The 15,175-nt window shown below is 49.4% G+C and overlaps 1 protein-coding gene across 1 annotated transcript; it reads left to right on the plus strand.

Moving 5' to 3' along the window:
• The first annotated feature begins 3,862 nt into the window (after positions 1 to 3,862).
• CACNG1 (calcium voltage-gated channel auxiliary subunit gamma 1) lies at positions 3,863 to 14,285 on the plus strand. The gene is made up of 4 exons (XM_009094323.4): positions 3,863 to 4,163; positions 10,240 to 10,314; positions 12,432 to 12,569; positions 13,290 to 14,285. The coding sequence occupies exons 1-4, from the start codon at positions 3,923 to 3,925 to the stop codon at positions 13,514 to 13,516; spliced, it is 681 nt and encodes a 226-aa protein (XP_009092571.1). The 5' UTR covers positions 3,863 to 3,922; the 3' UTR covers positions 13,517 to 14,285.
• Positions 14,286 to 15,175: the final 890 nt, after the last annotated feature.

Raw genomic sequence — 15,175 nt, forward strand, 5'->3', positions numbered from 1 at the left:
AGTTATTTGGTTGGAAATTAGGAAAAACCCTCTCATTTTCAGCTTAAACCTGTCCCAGTTTAGGTGGTCTCAGTGCCCAGTTTGAGCCAGGTGTGGTGGCTAGAGGCCACTGCAAACCACCCTTGAGGCAAACAGCCCAGAGTGTTCTGAAGTACCTCCCTGAGCTGAGCTTCCCTCCAGCTCTTGAGCTCTCTGGTGAACTCACCTGGAGCCCCCTGCTCTCCCTGCTCTGGCCCTTGTTGCCTGAAGGAAGGCTGGCCCCCATGCTGCAGCTGCACACAGCCCTGCTCCGATCAGCCCCACCAAGCCCCAGCGGTGCCAAACGTGGGTCAGCAGCTGAGCAGCCTCTCCCCAGCCCAGGCAGCCCCAGCCAGCCCCGAATCACAGACAGGATTCCTTCTTCAAATGCTTCTTTCAGCTTCACCTCCCAGCTCCTCAGCCCCCAGACTGGCTCCAAGGATGAGGACTGGCTGCCTGTCTCTGCCCACCTCTCCAGGCTCACGATGAATTGGCACGTCTGGAGGGAGGCAGAGGATTCATCTTTTCTAACACCTCTAACATGAGACAGTGAAGTCATTTAAAGCTCAGGCCCAACGCTGCTTCCCCTTGACTGAAATAAAGAAAGGTTTTTCCCACATTTTTGAGCAAGTCCATGGGTAAATGGTGACCCCAGGAGCTGTGGCTGCCCTAATGTGAGAAGGGCGTTGGGAGGAGTGATGTTTGAGGCGGGGGGAAGCAGAGACAGGCTTTGGAAAGTGGAGAAAAGAGGATGTGGCCTTTCCTTGGAATGAGAGAACCAACAGACACGGGCAATGCCTGTTTTCAAAGGGAGAGGAGAGGCTGTGCATCTGCATCTGTCTGCAGCCCAGCTCAGCTTTCAGCCAGTGCTGCCGTGCTCCCAGGGCCAGGATCGCTTTCCCCAGCGCAGCCGGCACTGCCCGGGGTATTTTGGGAGCTCGGAGCTGCGGGTCACTCCCAGGGGCAGCAGGGATGGCCAGCTACACACAGCAGGGTGGCAGTCTACTGAAAAATAAAACAGCCAGCCAACACTCACACATTCAGCTCTTGTGTTCCATGACTGCCACCCCAGAATGGGGGAGCTTTCGGAGGGTGCCACTGATGGCATTCCCAGGAGCTGGCAGTGCAGAGCCCACCCCGATCCCAGTGGTCTCCCCACACTGGGGCAAGGCAGGCTGGGGAGCCCAAATATTGGTGAGGAGACCCTGCTTGAAGAAAGTTCTTTGCTGAGCTCCCGTTTGAGCTGAGAACAGAGCAGGTGCTGCCTCCCCCTCTCTGGGTTATTCTGACTAGGCTGGGTTTTTGCAGAGCATTGTTCTGCAAGCAGGGAGCCACAGAGTGAGGTTAATCTGCTTGTGGTAAATGCTGAGGCTGGTCTGAAAGAAATACAGGAGTGCAAGTGCTGGGGAGCAGAGCCAAGTCACCACCTCTGCCAGGGAAAAAAACCAACACAGTAGTTGGGCTTCAGATGCCTCCTCTGGCATTTTCTCCAGAAGAGAAACAGAATTGTGTTCCTCACTCGCTGCTCCTAAAGTGCAACTAATTGCAGCCCCCCCTGCTTTCCAACAGGTCCTCATTAACAATCTGTTTATATTTCATGTGATATTGATTTTTAAATGTGAATATTTACCAGCTGACACAGGGAGGCTGCAGGAACCATTCCCAGAGGATTAGGTATCATGGTCTTCTGGATGTGCAGAAAACTTCCAGGGTTTGCTTTAGTCCTGCCCTCCTCCAGAAATCTGTTTTATTTCTGCATTTGCCAAATGCCCACAAATAACCCACAAAACCCATTTTTTTCCCATGGGCTGGCAGCTCCAGGTCATTTTTGGGGGCTGGGGGGAGAGCTTCACCTCAGCTGCAGCAATGTGATCTTGGGAAGCCACTGCTGCCCATGCTGGGGCTCACTGCAGCCTGTTCACGCTCCCAGCTCCACTCAGCAGCAGGCAAGGATCAATTATTCACTTCTGATTTCACTTCAGTTGTTTCCTGGAAATTAGGATACTCAAAGCCAAACCAACCCCATAGAACTCCAGAATGAAGGATCTAAATGAGAACAGAAAGTGTGATTCCTGCCAACACTGGAAGAGCCACAAAGACCAACACCGGTGAAAAAAATTAATGAGTTCCCACCCCTGCAGTCTTTGTAGGTTGTAATTAGTCTAAAGCAGGATCATTAGCACTTGATGTCTCAGCAACCAGAGCCTCACTTTGTGCCCACATTTGCAAACACACATTCACTTCCCTCTGCTCCACCTGTGGAGTTTGTAGCATCAAGGAATTGAAGTTGAGATGCAGCTCCTGAGATAACTGATGTCTAGTGAAATTTAACAAGAGTCTGCTTCAAAGGAAGAGGCATTACATCTTTAATGTTTTTCTTTTCTGGCTTAAAGTCTGCTCCCTTTAGTTCTTTCTGCTTTCCCTCTTGGTTCTGGTTTAAATAGAAGCCTCTAATATCTCTGCCAACCCCAGCATGGATGTGTCTGTAGTCCCTGGTCCCTGCCTTGCTCCGTGTCCCCACTGCCCTCCCTGGTCCCCTTCCCCTCCAATTTCACACCAGGTACCTTCACTCCTGCCCACGGTTCCCACATCCCAGCAAGAATGGGGTTCCAGATGCCATCCTGGGTGCCCACATGTCCCTGTGCCCCACAGGGGTGTCTAAGCCACCCCTGTGTCACACATCAAGCAGAGTCATAGCCCAAGTCATACTTCAATTACATTTTTTGGACCAATATTTTTTAACGTACACTTTATTTTCTCTCCCTTTCCCATGCTCTACCTACACTTTAATTTCTTGCTCCACATTGTCCTCATCAACCTGAGCTGACACCACTGCACCTTTATTTTGACATCAAACTGGGGTGTTAATAAAGCAGGACTGGAGTAGCTCTGACATTATCTTGACACAATGATATTTGCAGCTTTCCACTGGCATTTTTTTAACCATTCTTTTAACATTCTGGTACTGTCACCCTCCTCAGTTTGACATCACAATTGTAATGTCACCTCCACAGTGGCCTCTGCATTGACATTACCATCAAATTGGCTTTACAATCAGCTGAAATATCAAAGGGAAGGAGAGAAGCTGGCCCAGCTCCAGCAATCTGGGCTTAAGGCAGGTGAAGTCACTGCTGGAGAAAGGAATGGATGTGCTGGGTGGCTGCTGGAGTTACTGTGGGTGTCAAGGAGAACCTGGTTGATAGGAAAGCAAAAAAGTATTTGAGAGATATTGCTTTAGAAAGAGAAAAGAAAAAAAAAAAAAAAGACACAAAACACCTAACAACAAAAAAGCAAAACAACAACAACAAAAATGTAACCTACAAAAAACCCCCAACAAATCAGAAGAGTTCAGGTTAATTAAAAATTATTGTAATAACATCTTAGAATAAAAATAACTATAATTTTAAAAAGTAATCAAATAGACCAGTTGGCTTATTTCATCCCTCTCTGCCACAGTTCTGGGCTCTCACAGTTCTGGGCTCTGGAGGCAGGTCCACCTCTGAGCTCCTGTGAGCAGTAGGCACGGGGTGACAGGGCTCCAGGGATATTATGCTGTTTAGGATCAGTCTGCACTCAGGCTCAGCACTATTATAAACACAGATGTTTTTATAACCTCGCAGAAAAGTTAATCATCCTATTAATGCCTATTTCTGGGCATGCTGCAAGTCAAGGGATCTCGGCCCCTGCGCGGCGGCTGCAGCCGCTCCGGCCGGGCGTGGGAATCCAAAACAGCCGGGGTGGGACGGGGCCGAAAGCTGAGCTGTGCTCGGGGAGCCTCCTGACACAGCCCAGCAGCTGCCCGAGGCCCTGGGCTGACATTTCCAGGCTCTCAGATGCGCCAGGATTTCGGGAGCCCTGGCGAATCCCCCGCCGCGCTCCGCCGGGAGCGCCGCTCCGGAGCGAGATGGACCAGAGCAAACCCCTGAAGGTGCGGCTGACGTTCTCGGTCATCCTGGTGGGCATCTCGCTGCTCTTCGCCGCCGTGGTGACTGACCACTGGGCCGTGCTCAGCCCCAGCCTGGAGGAAAACACCACCACCTGCGAGGCGGCACATTTCGGGCTCTGGAGACTCTGCACCAAGCGGATTTTCCTGCATGAGCCAGGTTCCAAAGAGAAGAGCTGCGGGCCCATCAGCCTGCCAGGAGGTACGTGAGCACGCACTAGGACTCACAGCAGGCTTTGCTTGGGAGGTTGGAGGACGTGGCAAAGGAAAATGGGCTCCGTGTCCTCCACAGCAGAAGGAAAACAGGCACTGAGTTTGGGATGGGGTGCATGGGGCCGTTTTTATGTTGGTGTGCAAGCACACCTTGTTCCAGCTCCTTCTGGGGTTGATTTGCGGTGTTGTCTTGGTCTGTTTGTGACCATATTTGTGTCTCCTGTGCAGCAGCGACAGTGGTGGGGAAAAGGGGAGGAGGATTGGGCACAGTGGGAATCACAAAGGGAGATTGGGATGGAGGGAATCTGGCTGAACCCCAGCCAAGGGTCCTACAGGCATGTTGACAGCAGCAGGCAAGAGACACGATTTATGGGTCCACCAAACACAGCTGGATCTTTAGCGTTACCAGATCCATGTAATCCCAGAGGAACAGCCCACCCATGATGGGTTATCTCTGAACTGTTCAATAACAGCCATTCCTCAGGGCAGGGAGGGAGAGGGACCTGCAGGATGGTTTGTCAACTTCCAGAAAAAAACAGTCAAAAAGGGAGTTTGAATCAATTTCTCAAGGACTTAGGGAGCCTCCTCCCAGAGGCACCTGCTCCCACACACGTCTCCACCTGCAGTTCAATCGATGGGGAGGGCAGTGGGCACGGCAGCTTTCCGGGAAGGCTGCTCCATTCCCTGCTTAAAGGAGCTCATTATGTTTTTGCTGATTGCCAAGTCAGCAACATCCGCGCCGTTTGCACTAATACACTCCCTCTGTGACTGAGCCACGCTGCTTTTTTAGAAGGCTTATAGGGTACTGGATGCTTTCCAGAACAGAAATAACAGGATTGCCTTCGTGTTAGACTCACTGCTTGAAATGAAATATATGTTAACACATATTTGGAAATTTCCTCTGAAAAATCTTCCTGCTTGGGCTGACTGTATATTGCCTGTATTAGTGCAATTCTTTATCTCTTTGGCCAAATTACATGTTGTGAAGAGAAGAGCTGAGCCTCAGCATGTGGATCTGCCTCTAACCAAACTTGGGAGTGTGTCATCCATATGCTTAATGTCTCTCAGGAAGGTACTTACGTGCCTAGAGACGTATTCCTCGCTGCACGCCTTCCCCCACGCGCAGAGAACTCCCACAAAAGGAAAAACAATAGAAATTGGTGGATAAACAGCAAAACTGCACGACCGTGGGGTAAATATAAAACTCATAAATATCCAGCTGTCTGCACAAAGCAGATTCGCAGGCAGGGCTCAGGAAAGCAGCCACTATCTTTGACAGACATCAGCATGTGCTTGCACAGACGTTGAATCACATCCCAGCGCCGCATTCCGCCAGGCCCAGAGGAACCGGGAATTATGGAGGGGCTGGGCTGGCCCCCGCACCAGAGCTGCTTCATCCCGTTTTTAAAGATATTTGGGAATTCGGATGACAGCCTGCGTCGTAATCACGTTCCAGAGGGTGAAATTCGCACCTCATTTATAAGATAAATACCTTCATCCCTGTTTTAGCCGGGAAAGGATCAGAGCAAGGGGAGGGGAGAGGAGCCCTGGGGCTGGGGCTGCTGAGTGAGGCTGTGGCCGCACGGCTCCTGCTCGATTGATTTCACACTTCTGGGAAGGGATGTCGGCAGGGAAACACCAGGGTTGTGAAACCTGCAGCAGCCAAGAAAATGTGAATGAACAAACGCGCAGTAAAAGAGCAGATGCAGGCGCTGCTTTTCCTGAAAATCATGAGATATAACCAGACATTACTGCCAGGACTGGGAAAGAGGCATCAGAATTTATCACTGAATTAATAACCATTTACCAGTCGCTCCCTGTGGAGGAAATGGATGGCATGATTAACGTTATTTATTAGGTTTTGAGCTCAGCACAGTGTGGAGTGGGGAGGATGACTTGGCTCGCAGTCCGCAAAGCAGGGCTGTGATTTAGGCAGAGGTTTAAAATTTTACAGCACCCATCCGAGGGTGTTGACAAATTGAAAAGGGTTCAGCATCCTGCTGTAACAAATAAAAAGATCAGGGAGATGGTTGTTAAAACCAGGCAAATTCAGATTAATACTGAGACATTTTTAACTGTGGTCAGTGGGCACTGGGCCGTTTCACTACCAGCTGTAAACACAGTTCAGTGTCACTGCCCGTGACTCTGGTGCTGGTGCTGTCCTGCAAGTGGCTCCTGTGATGTGGGCAGCAGCAGGGGTGTTCAATAGCTTAAACTGATCCTTGTGAATGCAGGAACCTGAGCACAGGCAGCTGGGGAGGAGGAGTGCTGGAGCAAATGGGCTGTCAGCAGGGCTCTGCTCCCTGCTACAGGAGACTCACCCTGCAAGACAGGTGTGAAATGAAACTGCTTGGAGAGAGCATCTCCAAAGCTCTGTGTGTGTCAAAGGCCTCGTTGGCCAGGTCAGAGCCCAAGGCCTGGACCCCTCCATGGCTCAGCCCTCAGCTCAACACATCCTCTAAGGGCCTGTCTCCCAAACTCATCCCAATTGGAAACCCTGCACTAAAACCCAGGATTTTCCACCCTGCCACAAACTCCCCACACTCTGTCCATCTCAGGTTCCAGAGCAAGGTGGGTTCCAGCCCATTCCCAGCCTGTCACTCCAGTGCTTGCAAGGGACAGCTGCCACTCAAAACTCTGCATGGCCTGAACATCTCATGGTCTTTCCAGCCTTTCTTTCCCTCACAAAGTTCTCACAAAGCTTCCCAAGGTTCAGCCACAGTTCAGTGGGATTGCACTTCTCCTGCATCCCATGGCTCCATCCAGGAGTGATGGATCTGAGGGGCAGGGAGCAGGAAGGCTGTGAGGGGTGTCTTGGAGGGGTGAGGACACTCTGTGATAAACCACACTACAACCCTAAAGTTGGTGTGAGCACAGAGCCCTGGACTGTCCCCATCAGCACACTGGGGTGACCTCGTGGCAGAGATAATGCAGCTGGGGTGGGGAGAAAGGAAGATTGCCACACAGTGTCCATCCATTATCAACCCCAGTGGAAATCCTGTCTGATATGTGCTGTGACACAAATGGGCTTTTCTCTTATTGATGGTGGCACCAGAGTCATTGCAGTGCCTCAGCTCTGCTGAATTTGTTGAAACAGATATCCCCAGCTCAACAGAGCATGGGAGCACCTTCCAACTGAAAACAATTCAGCATTTGACCAAAACAGATCTAGCTCTATTTTCCCACAGCAAGTGCAATTTCCAAAAGCACCAACCCCCTTTTGTCATACACTGGCAGAGCTTTGCCAAGGGCCATCAGGGACAGAGGTGGCTCCATCTCCTGCAGAAGTCCAGCTCTGAAAGGCTATGAGGATGGAGGGTGGACTGGGCTGGTTTGGCTCCCCTGCAGTGGACACAGAGCTGTGCTGTGCTCTCACCACACCAAGTCTGGATGGCTGCACCTTTGCACTGCATGCCTGGGGTCTCCTTTGAGTTCAGGCTTGTTAGAGAATTAACGAAAAGCTAAACCAAACAATCCCAAAATAAAGTGTCCCAGACACAGTGCTCAGCCTCTGCCACGACTGAGTTGCTGGTGGAGGCACAAAACCACTGCTTTGAGGCTCAAAATTCACAATTAGAGTCACAGAGGGCTGAGTTCAAATGTATTTCTTCCAGTCATTTGCAAGGATAATAAAGAACAGGTCGGGAGATTCCAGAACTAAACATTAACCTTGTCTCCAGGAAGGAGAATCTGCAGATGAAATAAAAGTCAGCTTATAAACTTAAGTAGATAAGAGTGTCTCCAAGGAATCTTCCCCTAACAGGCCCAAAAACGCTGCTTTGCAATTACCCATCTCCTGGGAGAGGGAAAATAAATCCTCCCTGAGTCACTAGCTCCAGCAGCCACCATTTACATGACAGAAAAAACCCACAAGAACCAACAGGTAGAGCACAGGGATCTTCTGCCAGAGGAACTAATGCTGTAAGGAGCCGCTGAAATGCTCCCAGGCAGAAACCCACAGCAGTCCCTGTGTGATCCTGCACCCAGCCTGGCTCAGGCTTCACCCTGTGCCTGTCCCAGCCTGGATGGGGACAGGGCCACAGCTTCCCCCAGGCTTCCCCCCAGCATCTTCTGGTATTGGAATAAAATCCCAATATTGCTGGGTGGAACGTGCCTGGGCTCGTCCAGCCCTCCTCTGGACCAAAGGCAGCAGCTGGGGATGTTTCACCTCAGAGACACTTTTGGCTGGATGAAGTTGCAGTTGGGCACTCAGAATGAGTCCAGGCATGGTAGAAACTCAGTTTACCTCTGGTGGAAAGGGTTCAGGCCATGGTGAAGAGGAAAGGGAGTGGATTCTGCTGGAGGGTTAAATCCAGAGTTTATTCCAGGGTCACAGAGCTCTGACTCTTGGTAACAACTCCAACAGAATAACCGACTGCATGGTGTCTGTGTCCTTTAAACCCACAGGGAGGGGGAGGGAAAGGACAGGTGAGCCACCAACCAGGTGGGAGGGGAGGGTCTCAGGGGACAGTGACACCTGCACAGGCCAATGACCCCAGGTCTGAGAAGCATCTTTGGAACTTCTGCCAATCCCACAAGGCCCTTGCTGGAATGTGGAGCTTGACAGACAGCACTTCGGAAAGGGGACAAAGGGGGAGGGGAAGGAAGAAGTTGGCACACCTGAGGGAGGAACTGGGACAGGATATTGCTTCACACTGCAACATTCTGGAAGCTGGTGCTAACTCGGCTATTTAACAGAGGAGATGCCCCTAAGGGAAGGAACCCCTATTTTTGTGTTTCAGGCAGCCTTGGCTCTGTTTGTTGGGCCACTGGGAGCCCCTGGGTGCTGCAGGGGTGCTGGGCAGGTGCTGAGTGTGAGTGTGAGTGTGTGTCCCCCCAGCCCAGCCCAGCCCAGCTCAGCAGGACGGTGCAGTCGGGGCTGGCGCCGCTCAGCACGTCCCCACCAGTGCACCCTTCCAGCCAAATTCCTGGCCAGCAACTGTTCTCCCAGCTCCACACCCCTCCACAGCCTCAATTAAATCCGTTATAAATAGCAAGAACACCCTCCACCCTTACCCTGCTGCTGCCAAAGCCCGGAGTCAGCAGCTCCTCAGCAGAGCCTCCCCATCCCAAGGCTGGAAGCCTCCAGGGACAGCAGTGACATTGCTGCCCTGACTGACCCTCGCCAGGCTGAGGAGCAAAAAGGATCCTGGCCATTGAGAGAGCCAGCTAACAACTTCCCTCATCCCACAGTCCTGATCCCTGCTTGCTTCCCGACCCCGTGCCTGGCACTGTGCTCATGTGAAGTCCAGACACAGGAACTTCATAAAGCTCCCTCTAACTCTGCTGTCCTATCAAATTAACTTAACAGGCTGCTCTGATGGGATCAAACTTGGATAATGCCTGCCATGGGAGCCTCTTTGCCCTTGGTTCACACGGCCTTCCCTTCCCTGGGCAACTGCTTGGGCTTCAAAAAGCTTTGGTCTTTTTTGTTTTGTTCTTTTTTTACTGACAGCCAAAAAAAAAAAAACAAACCTCTTAGCATCCCTATTTTAGTCAAACACCATGTGCTGTGCTGCATTGCAGCAGTCATCTCTGGGACCCCCAGATCAGCAAACCTGCATGCAGCAAAGCCCCCCACTGCCACACAGGAGGGAAGAGCCAAGGGCAAGCTGGGTGAGGACCCTCCATCCTCCCTGCCTGCACTCCAGGTCACCACACCCCCATGGGGTGGGTTGGTGAGGAAAGGGAGCTGCCAGCTCAGCTGTGGACACAGCAGATCCCATCCCCAGGAAATGCTGCAGCTTTGAGAGGCAGAGACGTGTGATGGCCAAAGACAAAACGAGAAAAATCATCTGTAATTCATATTTTAAGCAGGAGAGCAATCAGCTCTGAGAGGGATACAAAAGGTATCAGAGGGGCTTCAGCCTTGTCCGTGCTGGAGTCTGGTGTCCTCATCTGCTCCCAAGGAAATCAGATCCAACCCCAGTTCCTCAGGATCACCAAGGGCAGGGAGCCTCCAAACCACTGCAAGCTTGGTACATCAATAAAAAGCTAATTCAGTCTTACTACATTTTATGACAGGCTTCCATGAGCACAAAATTGAATTTTCTTTTCTCTTTCAGACCACAACTGCTCCTACTTCAAGCACTTCACTCCAGGAGAGACCTCAGAGATATTTGAAGTAACCACCCAGAAAGGTAAGAATGATTCCAGAAGAATATTTTCCTAATGTATGAAGTGATGGGCACACAAGATCTAATGGAAAGGGGTCCCCAAAATGAGGTTCAGCCCAGGTTCCACTGAAAGCAGCAGAATTTCTAACTGGCACCATCAGCTGGGAAAAATGTGGAAAATGCCCTAGACAAGGTCAAATCCCAGCTTCCTGGGGACAATTATTTTTATATATGATCACACCCATAAACATGATTTTACATAAGTTGTCCCACAAATATATAACAATGTCAATACCCAGAAAAACTGCAAAAAATCCTTCCAGGATAAAAATGACTTTACAACATTGGCACTATCCGTGACACTCAGCCTTTGCCATTGAAGGGGAAGATATTAATAAAACCTAAATGAATAAATCATACCCCAAGCAGAGTCTTGACCCTGAAAAGAAGTGCAGAGGCTCTCTGAAGACCATTAGGAATTTGATGGTTCATATTGATTTTATATGAAAGTTGAGTTAAAAAATAGAGCGATCGATGAATGGAAGGAACAGGGATCCTGCAAAGACATGAACTGTCAGTGTTTACAGCAAAATTGTCTTCCATGGACAAATTTCACATATTTAATAAGTCCAAATATTTTGAGGGCTCCCCTAACATGCTCCTCTCTCTTTCTCATCCTCTCTTTGGGGACAAACTCCTTCACAGTTTGCAACACAACATATTTACTGTGGAAAATGTGAGCCATTGGATACACTGCATGTATTAATCTGCTTTGCTTCTAGTGGAAATTGTAATGGTGGAAAAACCTGAAGATAGGTTCCCTAAAAAAGTACCTTCCTAAGACAGGAAAGACAGGAATTTTAACAAGATAGAAAAGTATTTATCTGAGTCACCTGCTTTTGCTCAGTTATCTGCTATCTGATACAGCCACCTGATCTTCAAAATGCACCCAATGCCTTCAGGGCAATGCAGAAAAAAATCAGGAAGAATTTCTTCTTCAGGGAAAAGAAAAAAAAAAGTCAGGAAGAACTTCTTTTCTTTGGGGCAAAAAGAAAATCTTAAGCCCAGCAAAAGATTTTACAATGAAACGAGCACTTTCAGGCAGTTCCAGCATAGAGAAAAGAGAAACATTTAGAAAATGATAATAAAACAGTGATATGAAAAGCAGTGAGAACAAAGGGTAATCTACTGTTCCCCTTTGCAGAAATAGCTCATTTGGATGGGAGCTAATTAGTAACAGGCACAAAAATTCTTCATGATTTTGCCTGGGAGATATTTTTTTTAATGGCTTGAAAGGCAAATATCATCAGGCACTGTGAAGTTCATGCATGGCTACATGTGTTAAACACTAAACTAATCTGAAAACGACCACAATATGCAAATGAAGGCCTGAATTACTCAATTAGTAACTCCCCCTCCACCCAGGCACTGAGCAGCGGGAAGTGTCCAGCACATGGCTTACAAAAACCAGGACTTTTGGGGAGGGTTTAATCCCATGTCCTGAAGAAGCTGTGTTTTTACAGAGCTGGAAATCTGTTGTAAAGGCAAAGGAATAAAAATGAGCTGTGCAAACACTTCACCCCTAGGCTGCTGTGCCCCCTCAGGTGCTGAGCCCATGGAGCACTCAGCTCTCCGTGCACTGGGACAGCACCAGCACCGTGCAGGGCCAGGGCTCTGCAGAAAGCACAGAATAAAAGCAGAAAGAGCTATTCTGGCTATTGAGCTAGTCTATTTACTCTGGGAGCAGAGTGTGGGGTGATGGGAGGGACGAGAGCATGGAGCCCAGCAAGGCTTTGACAAGAACATTTCCACAGCAGAGCCAAAGCGGCTCCAGCAGCCCCATACGGGTGGGCTGGTGAGCAAAAGTGCCCTGGAATATCTCAGGGGGTGTTCAGAAACATTTTCCCCTTCCTGCTTTGCTTTTATACCTGCATTTTTCTTTTGTACTCTGCTTTTTTCACATTCCAAAAATACATGGCCTATACTTACCCTGGTTTTCACTTGAGGGAAGTAACCCACCAAAGCCAGGCACCAGGGGTGCACACATTTCTCAGAGGGAGCTACTGCAACGTCCCCACAGCTGATGGAAGCAGGCTCAAATGTGCACTATGTCATTTTTGGTGGTTTTTTCCCTTTGGCAGAATACAGCATCTCAGCTGCAGCCATTGCCATCTTCAGTGTTGGCTTTGCCATCATGGGGACGATCTGTGTGCTCCTGTCCTTCAGGAAGAAGAGGGATTATCTGCTGAAGCCAGCATCCATGTTCTACACCTTTGCAGGTATGGGGAGAGCTGCTCACATTTCTGTGCTTGGTTCATAGGACAACACAGAGAAACTTAGGATAGATCCCAAGGGGACAGAGACACTTCTAAAAATGCCCTGAAGGCATTTTCTTCCTGGCCACAGACTATAGGTCCCTGTGTGGTGTGAGAATGTCCTGTTCAGCAGCTGCTCTGTGTTTTCTGCAACCCCCTTTAAAAGTATATTCACTCCCTTCAAGTATATTCACTGTCTGTCTTGGTCTGAACCAGGGACACACAATATTCTATCTCATTTATTAAAATTCAAACCAGCAAACAGCTGATTCAGGCCCAAAATACACAACTGTCTCCCAAACACACAAAGACTGCACTTGTACATGAGCCAGGAATAGTTTGACATGCCACAATGAGTGAAAGACAGAGGTGCAAATTGTCACCTCCATATAAAATCTTCCTCAACCTCTGAAAAAGCTCCCCAGGAATGCAATTATTCCTCCCCCACTTCGAATTTCCCATCCAAGCCTGCCTAAAAGATCACACTCAACAAGTCAGTGGCCGACCTCAGTCATGGCAGAGCTCCTGGCAGCTCTGAGCACTGGTTCCTTCAAACACTGAAGTCAGTGACTCACCTGTAAATCTCACTGCAATTCCTGTATGCAAAACAACAGATGAGGCAGTTAATTAAGGATGAAAAATTGACAGCTGGTTATTCAGCCCACTGCTCCTATCTTCCTTCAGGTCTCTGCATCATCATCTCTGTTGAAGTCATGAGACAATCCGTGAAGAGGATGATTGACAGCAAGGACACAGCCTGGATCGAGTACAGTTACTCCTGGTCCTTCGCCTGTGCCTGCGCCGCCTTCGTGCTGCTCTTCGTCTGCGGCATCGCCCTCCTCCTCATCGCGCTGCCCCGCTTCCCCCAGAACCCCTGGGAGACCTGCATGGATGCAGAGCCCGACCACTGATGCTCCCTGCACCATGAAAAATATCCAGAAAAGTGCTCTGAAAATATTTGTATTTTTTAAAATGTCGGGTCTCACTACACAATGTGCTCTCCATCAAGTGAGTCATTACTGAACCAAGGCATGTTCGATTGCAATTGTTGCTTTCTTTTTCTTTTCCTCTCTTTTTTTTTTCCCTTTCTTTTTTCTCTCTTTTTTGATTCTTTTTTTTTCTTTTTCTTTTTTTTAAGAAAGCAGAAACACCATCATGGGTGTGTGTGAATGGCACTGCTCTGTGCCAATTTGGGGCTGTCCTGTGCTGATGCAGGGGAAATGTGTGTCTGAGACAGTTTGGGCCACAGAGAGATTAGCTTGGCCCACAAAGCCACAGACAGCTTTGTTATGGAGAAGATGTTTGGTGTAGTTGGGCATAGATCCATGAGGGATATCAGGCTTTTATACTTTATTTGGTCAGAGAAAGACTCTGTGAGGTGTCAATGTCCCCATTTATGCCACACTCCTCTCCTTCCCTCAGAAGGGTTAGCTTGTTCCCCCAGGGTAAGTTGGAGATCCTTATTTATTAAGATGTTAACATTTGATAAAAAATGGACAAAACAGGACTTTGCACAGCATTGGGATAAAAATCCCCCCTCCAAATTTACACCCTGCAGTTCCATTCTTTTAAATCAACTGTAAAACCCACAAAACAGAGTCTTGTGTTCTGCTTTAACTTCAGTGGCGAAGCCAAGAAGTACTGAACATAAAGAGTGATATTTTCCTTTAATAAAAAGCATAATCTTCTGGTAGCATGATTTTTGGGAAATTATTTTGATGGATGAATCACTTGGCCCATCAGATTCTGCCAGGTCTGGGCGGTGTGCTGGGTGCTGTTTGCTGCACGGAGCTCTCGTTCCCTCCCCGTGAATGAGCTCTGAAGAGCCCCCAGCTTTGCTCAGTGCACATGTGTACACCCAGCTACATCTCAGGAGGAATCCTTCAGAAGAGCTGCCGAGAAGGAAAGGATTGTGCCTGCAGGAGGCGGGAGCAGCAGCCCTGGGAGCGCCGCCGGTGCCTCGCTGCTGCTGCTGCTGCTGCTGCTGCTGCTGCTGCTGCTGCATCAGAGCCCGGGCAGCGCAGGGGATGCTGCGGGCGCTGCTTTGCTGCTGAGAGCCTGCAGGGCTCTGCCACAGCTGCCTGAAGCACTTTGGGGGCTGGGGGTCCCCCAATCCAACCATCAGCAGCACTGGGGGTCCCCCAGATCCACACCCTCACCCAGCCCCTCCAGCCAAGCCCTTTTCACCCTCACGGTCCCCCAGCACCAAGAGGAGGGGGTGTTTCTTCTTTTCTTCTTTGTTTTTTTACAGTTCAATTTCCAGAATCTGCTCAGGATTTTCTCCCCAAGCAGTAAAAAGCACATGGCTTACAGTGAACTCTTTCCACCTGGGAATTTAAAAATCAGGAGAAAGGGGAACTGAAGTACTCTTCCCTCTTTGTTTAGCTGTCCATAATCCTAAAAAACCCAAAATTCCTAATAGAAAAACCTCTGGTCAATTTGAAGAGGTCTGAAATTCCCCAGCAATCCTGTGCTGGCTGGAGGGGCTGCCCTTGGCCCCACCGTTGGGGTGGGCTCAGCCCCAGCAGCCCCAGCCAGACTCAGGCTCATCTCCATTTTCCCCATCAGCA

Source organism: Serinus canaria, chromosome 18 (assembly GCF_022539315.1).
Source record: "Serinus canaria isolate serCan28SL12 chromosome 18, serCan2020, whole genome shotgun sequence".
NCBI lineage: Eukaryota > Metazoa > Chordata > Aves > Passeriformes > Fringillidae > Serinus > Serinus canaria.

What these genes read in the sequence shown, in the direction of transcription:
- CACNG1 (XM_009094323.4), top strand. Translation starts at nt 3,923, where the DNA reads ATGGACCAGAGCAAACCCCTGAAGGTGCGGCTGACGTTCTCGGTCATC. An exon ending in GCCCATCAGCCTGCCAGGAG is followed by an intron (nt 4,164 to 10,239) that starts GTACGTGAGCAC and finishes TTTCTCTTTCAG; the next exon opens with ACCACAACTGCTCCTACTTC. An exon ending in CATGTTCTACACCTTTGCAG is followed by an intron (nt 12,570 to 13,289) that starts GTATGGGGAGAG and finishes ATCTTCCTTCAG; the next exon opens with GTCTCTGCATCATCATCTCT.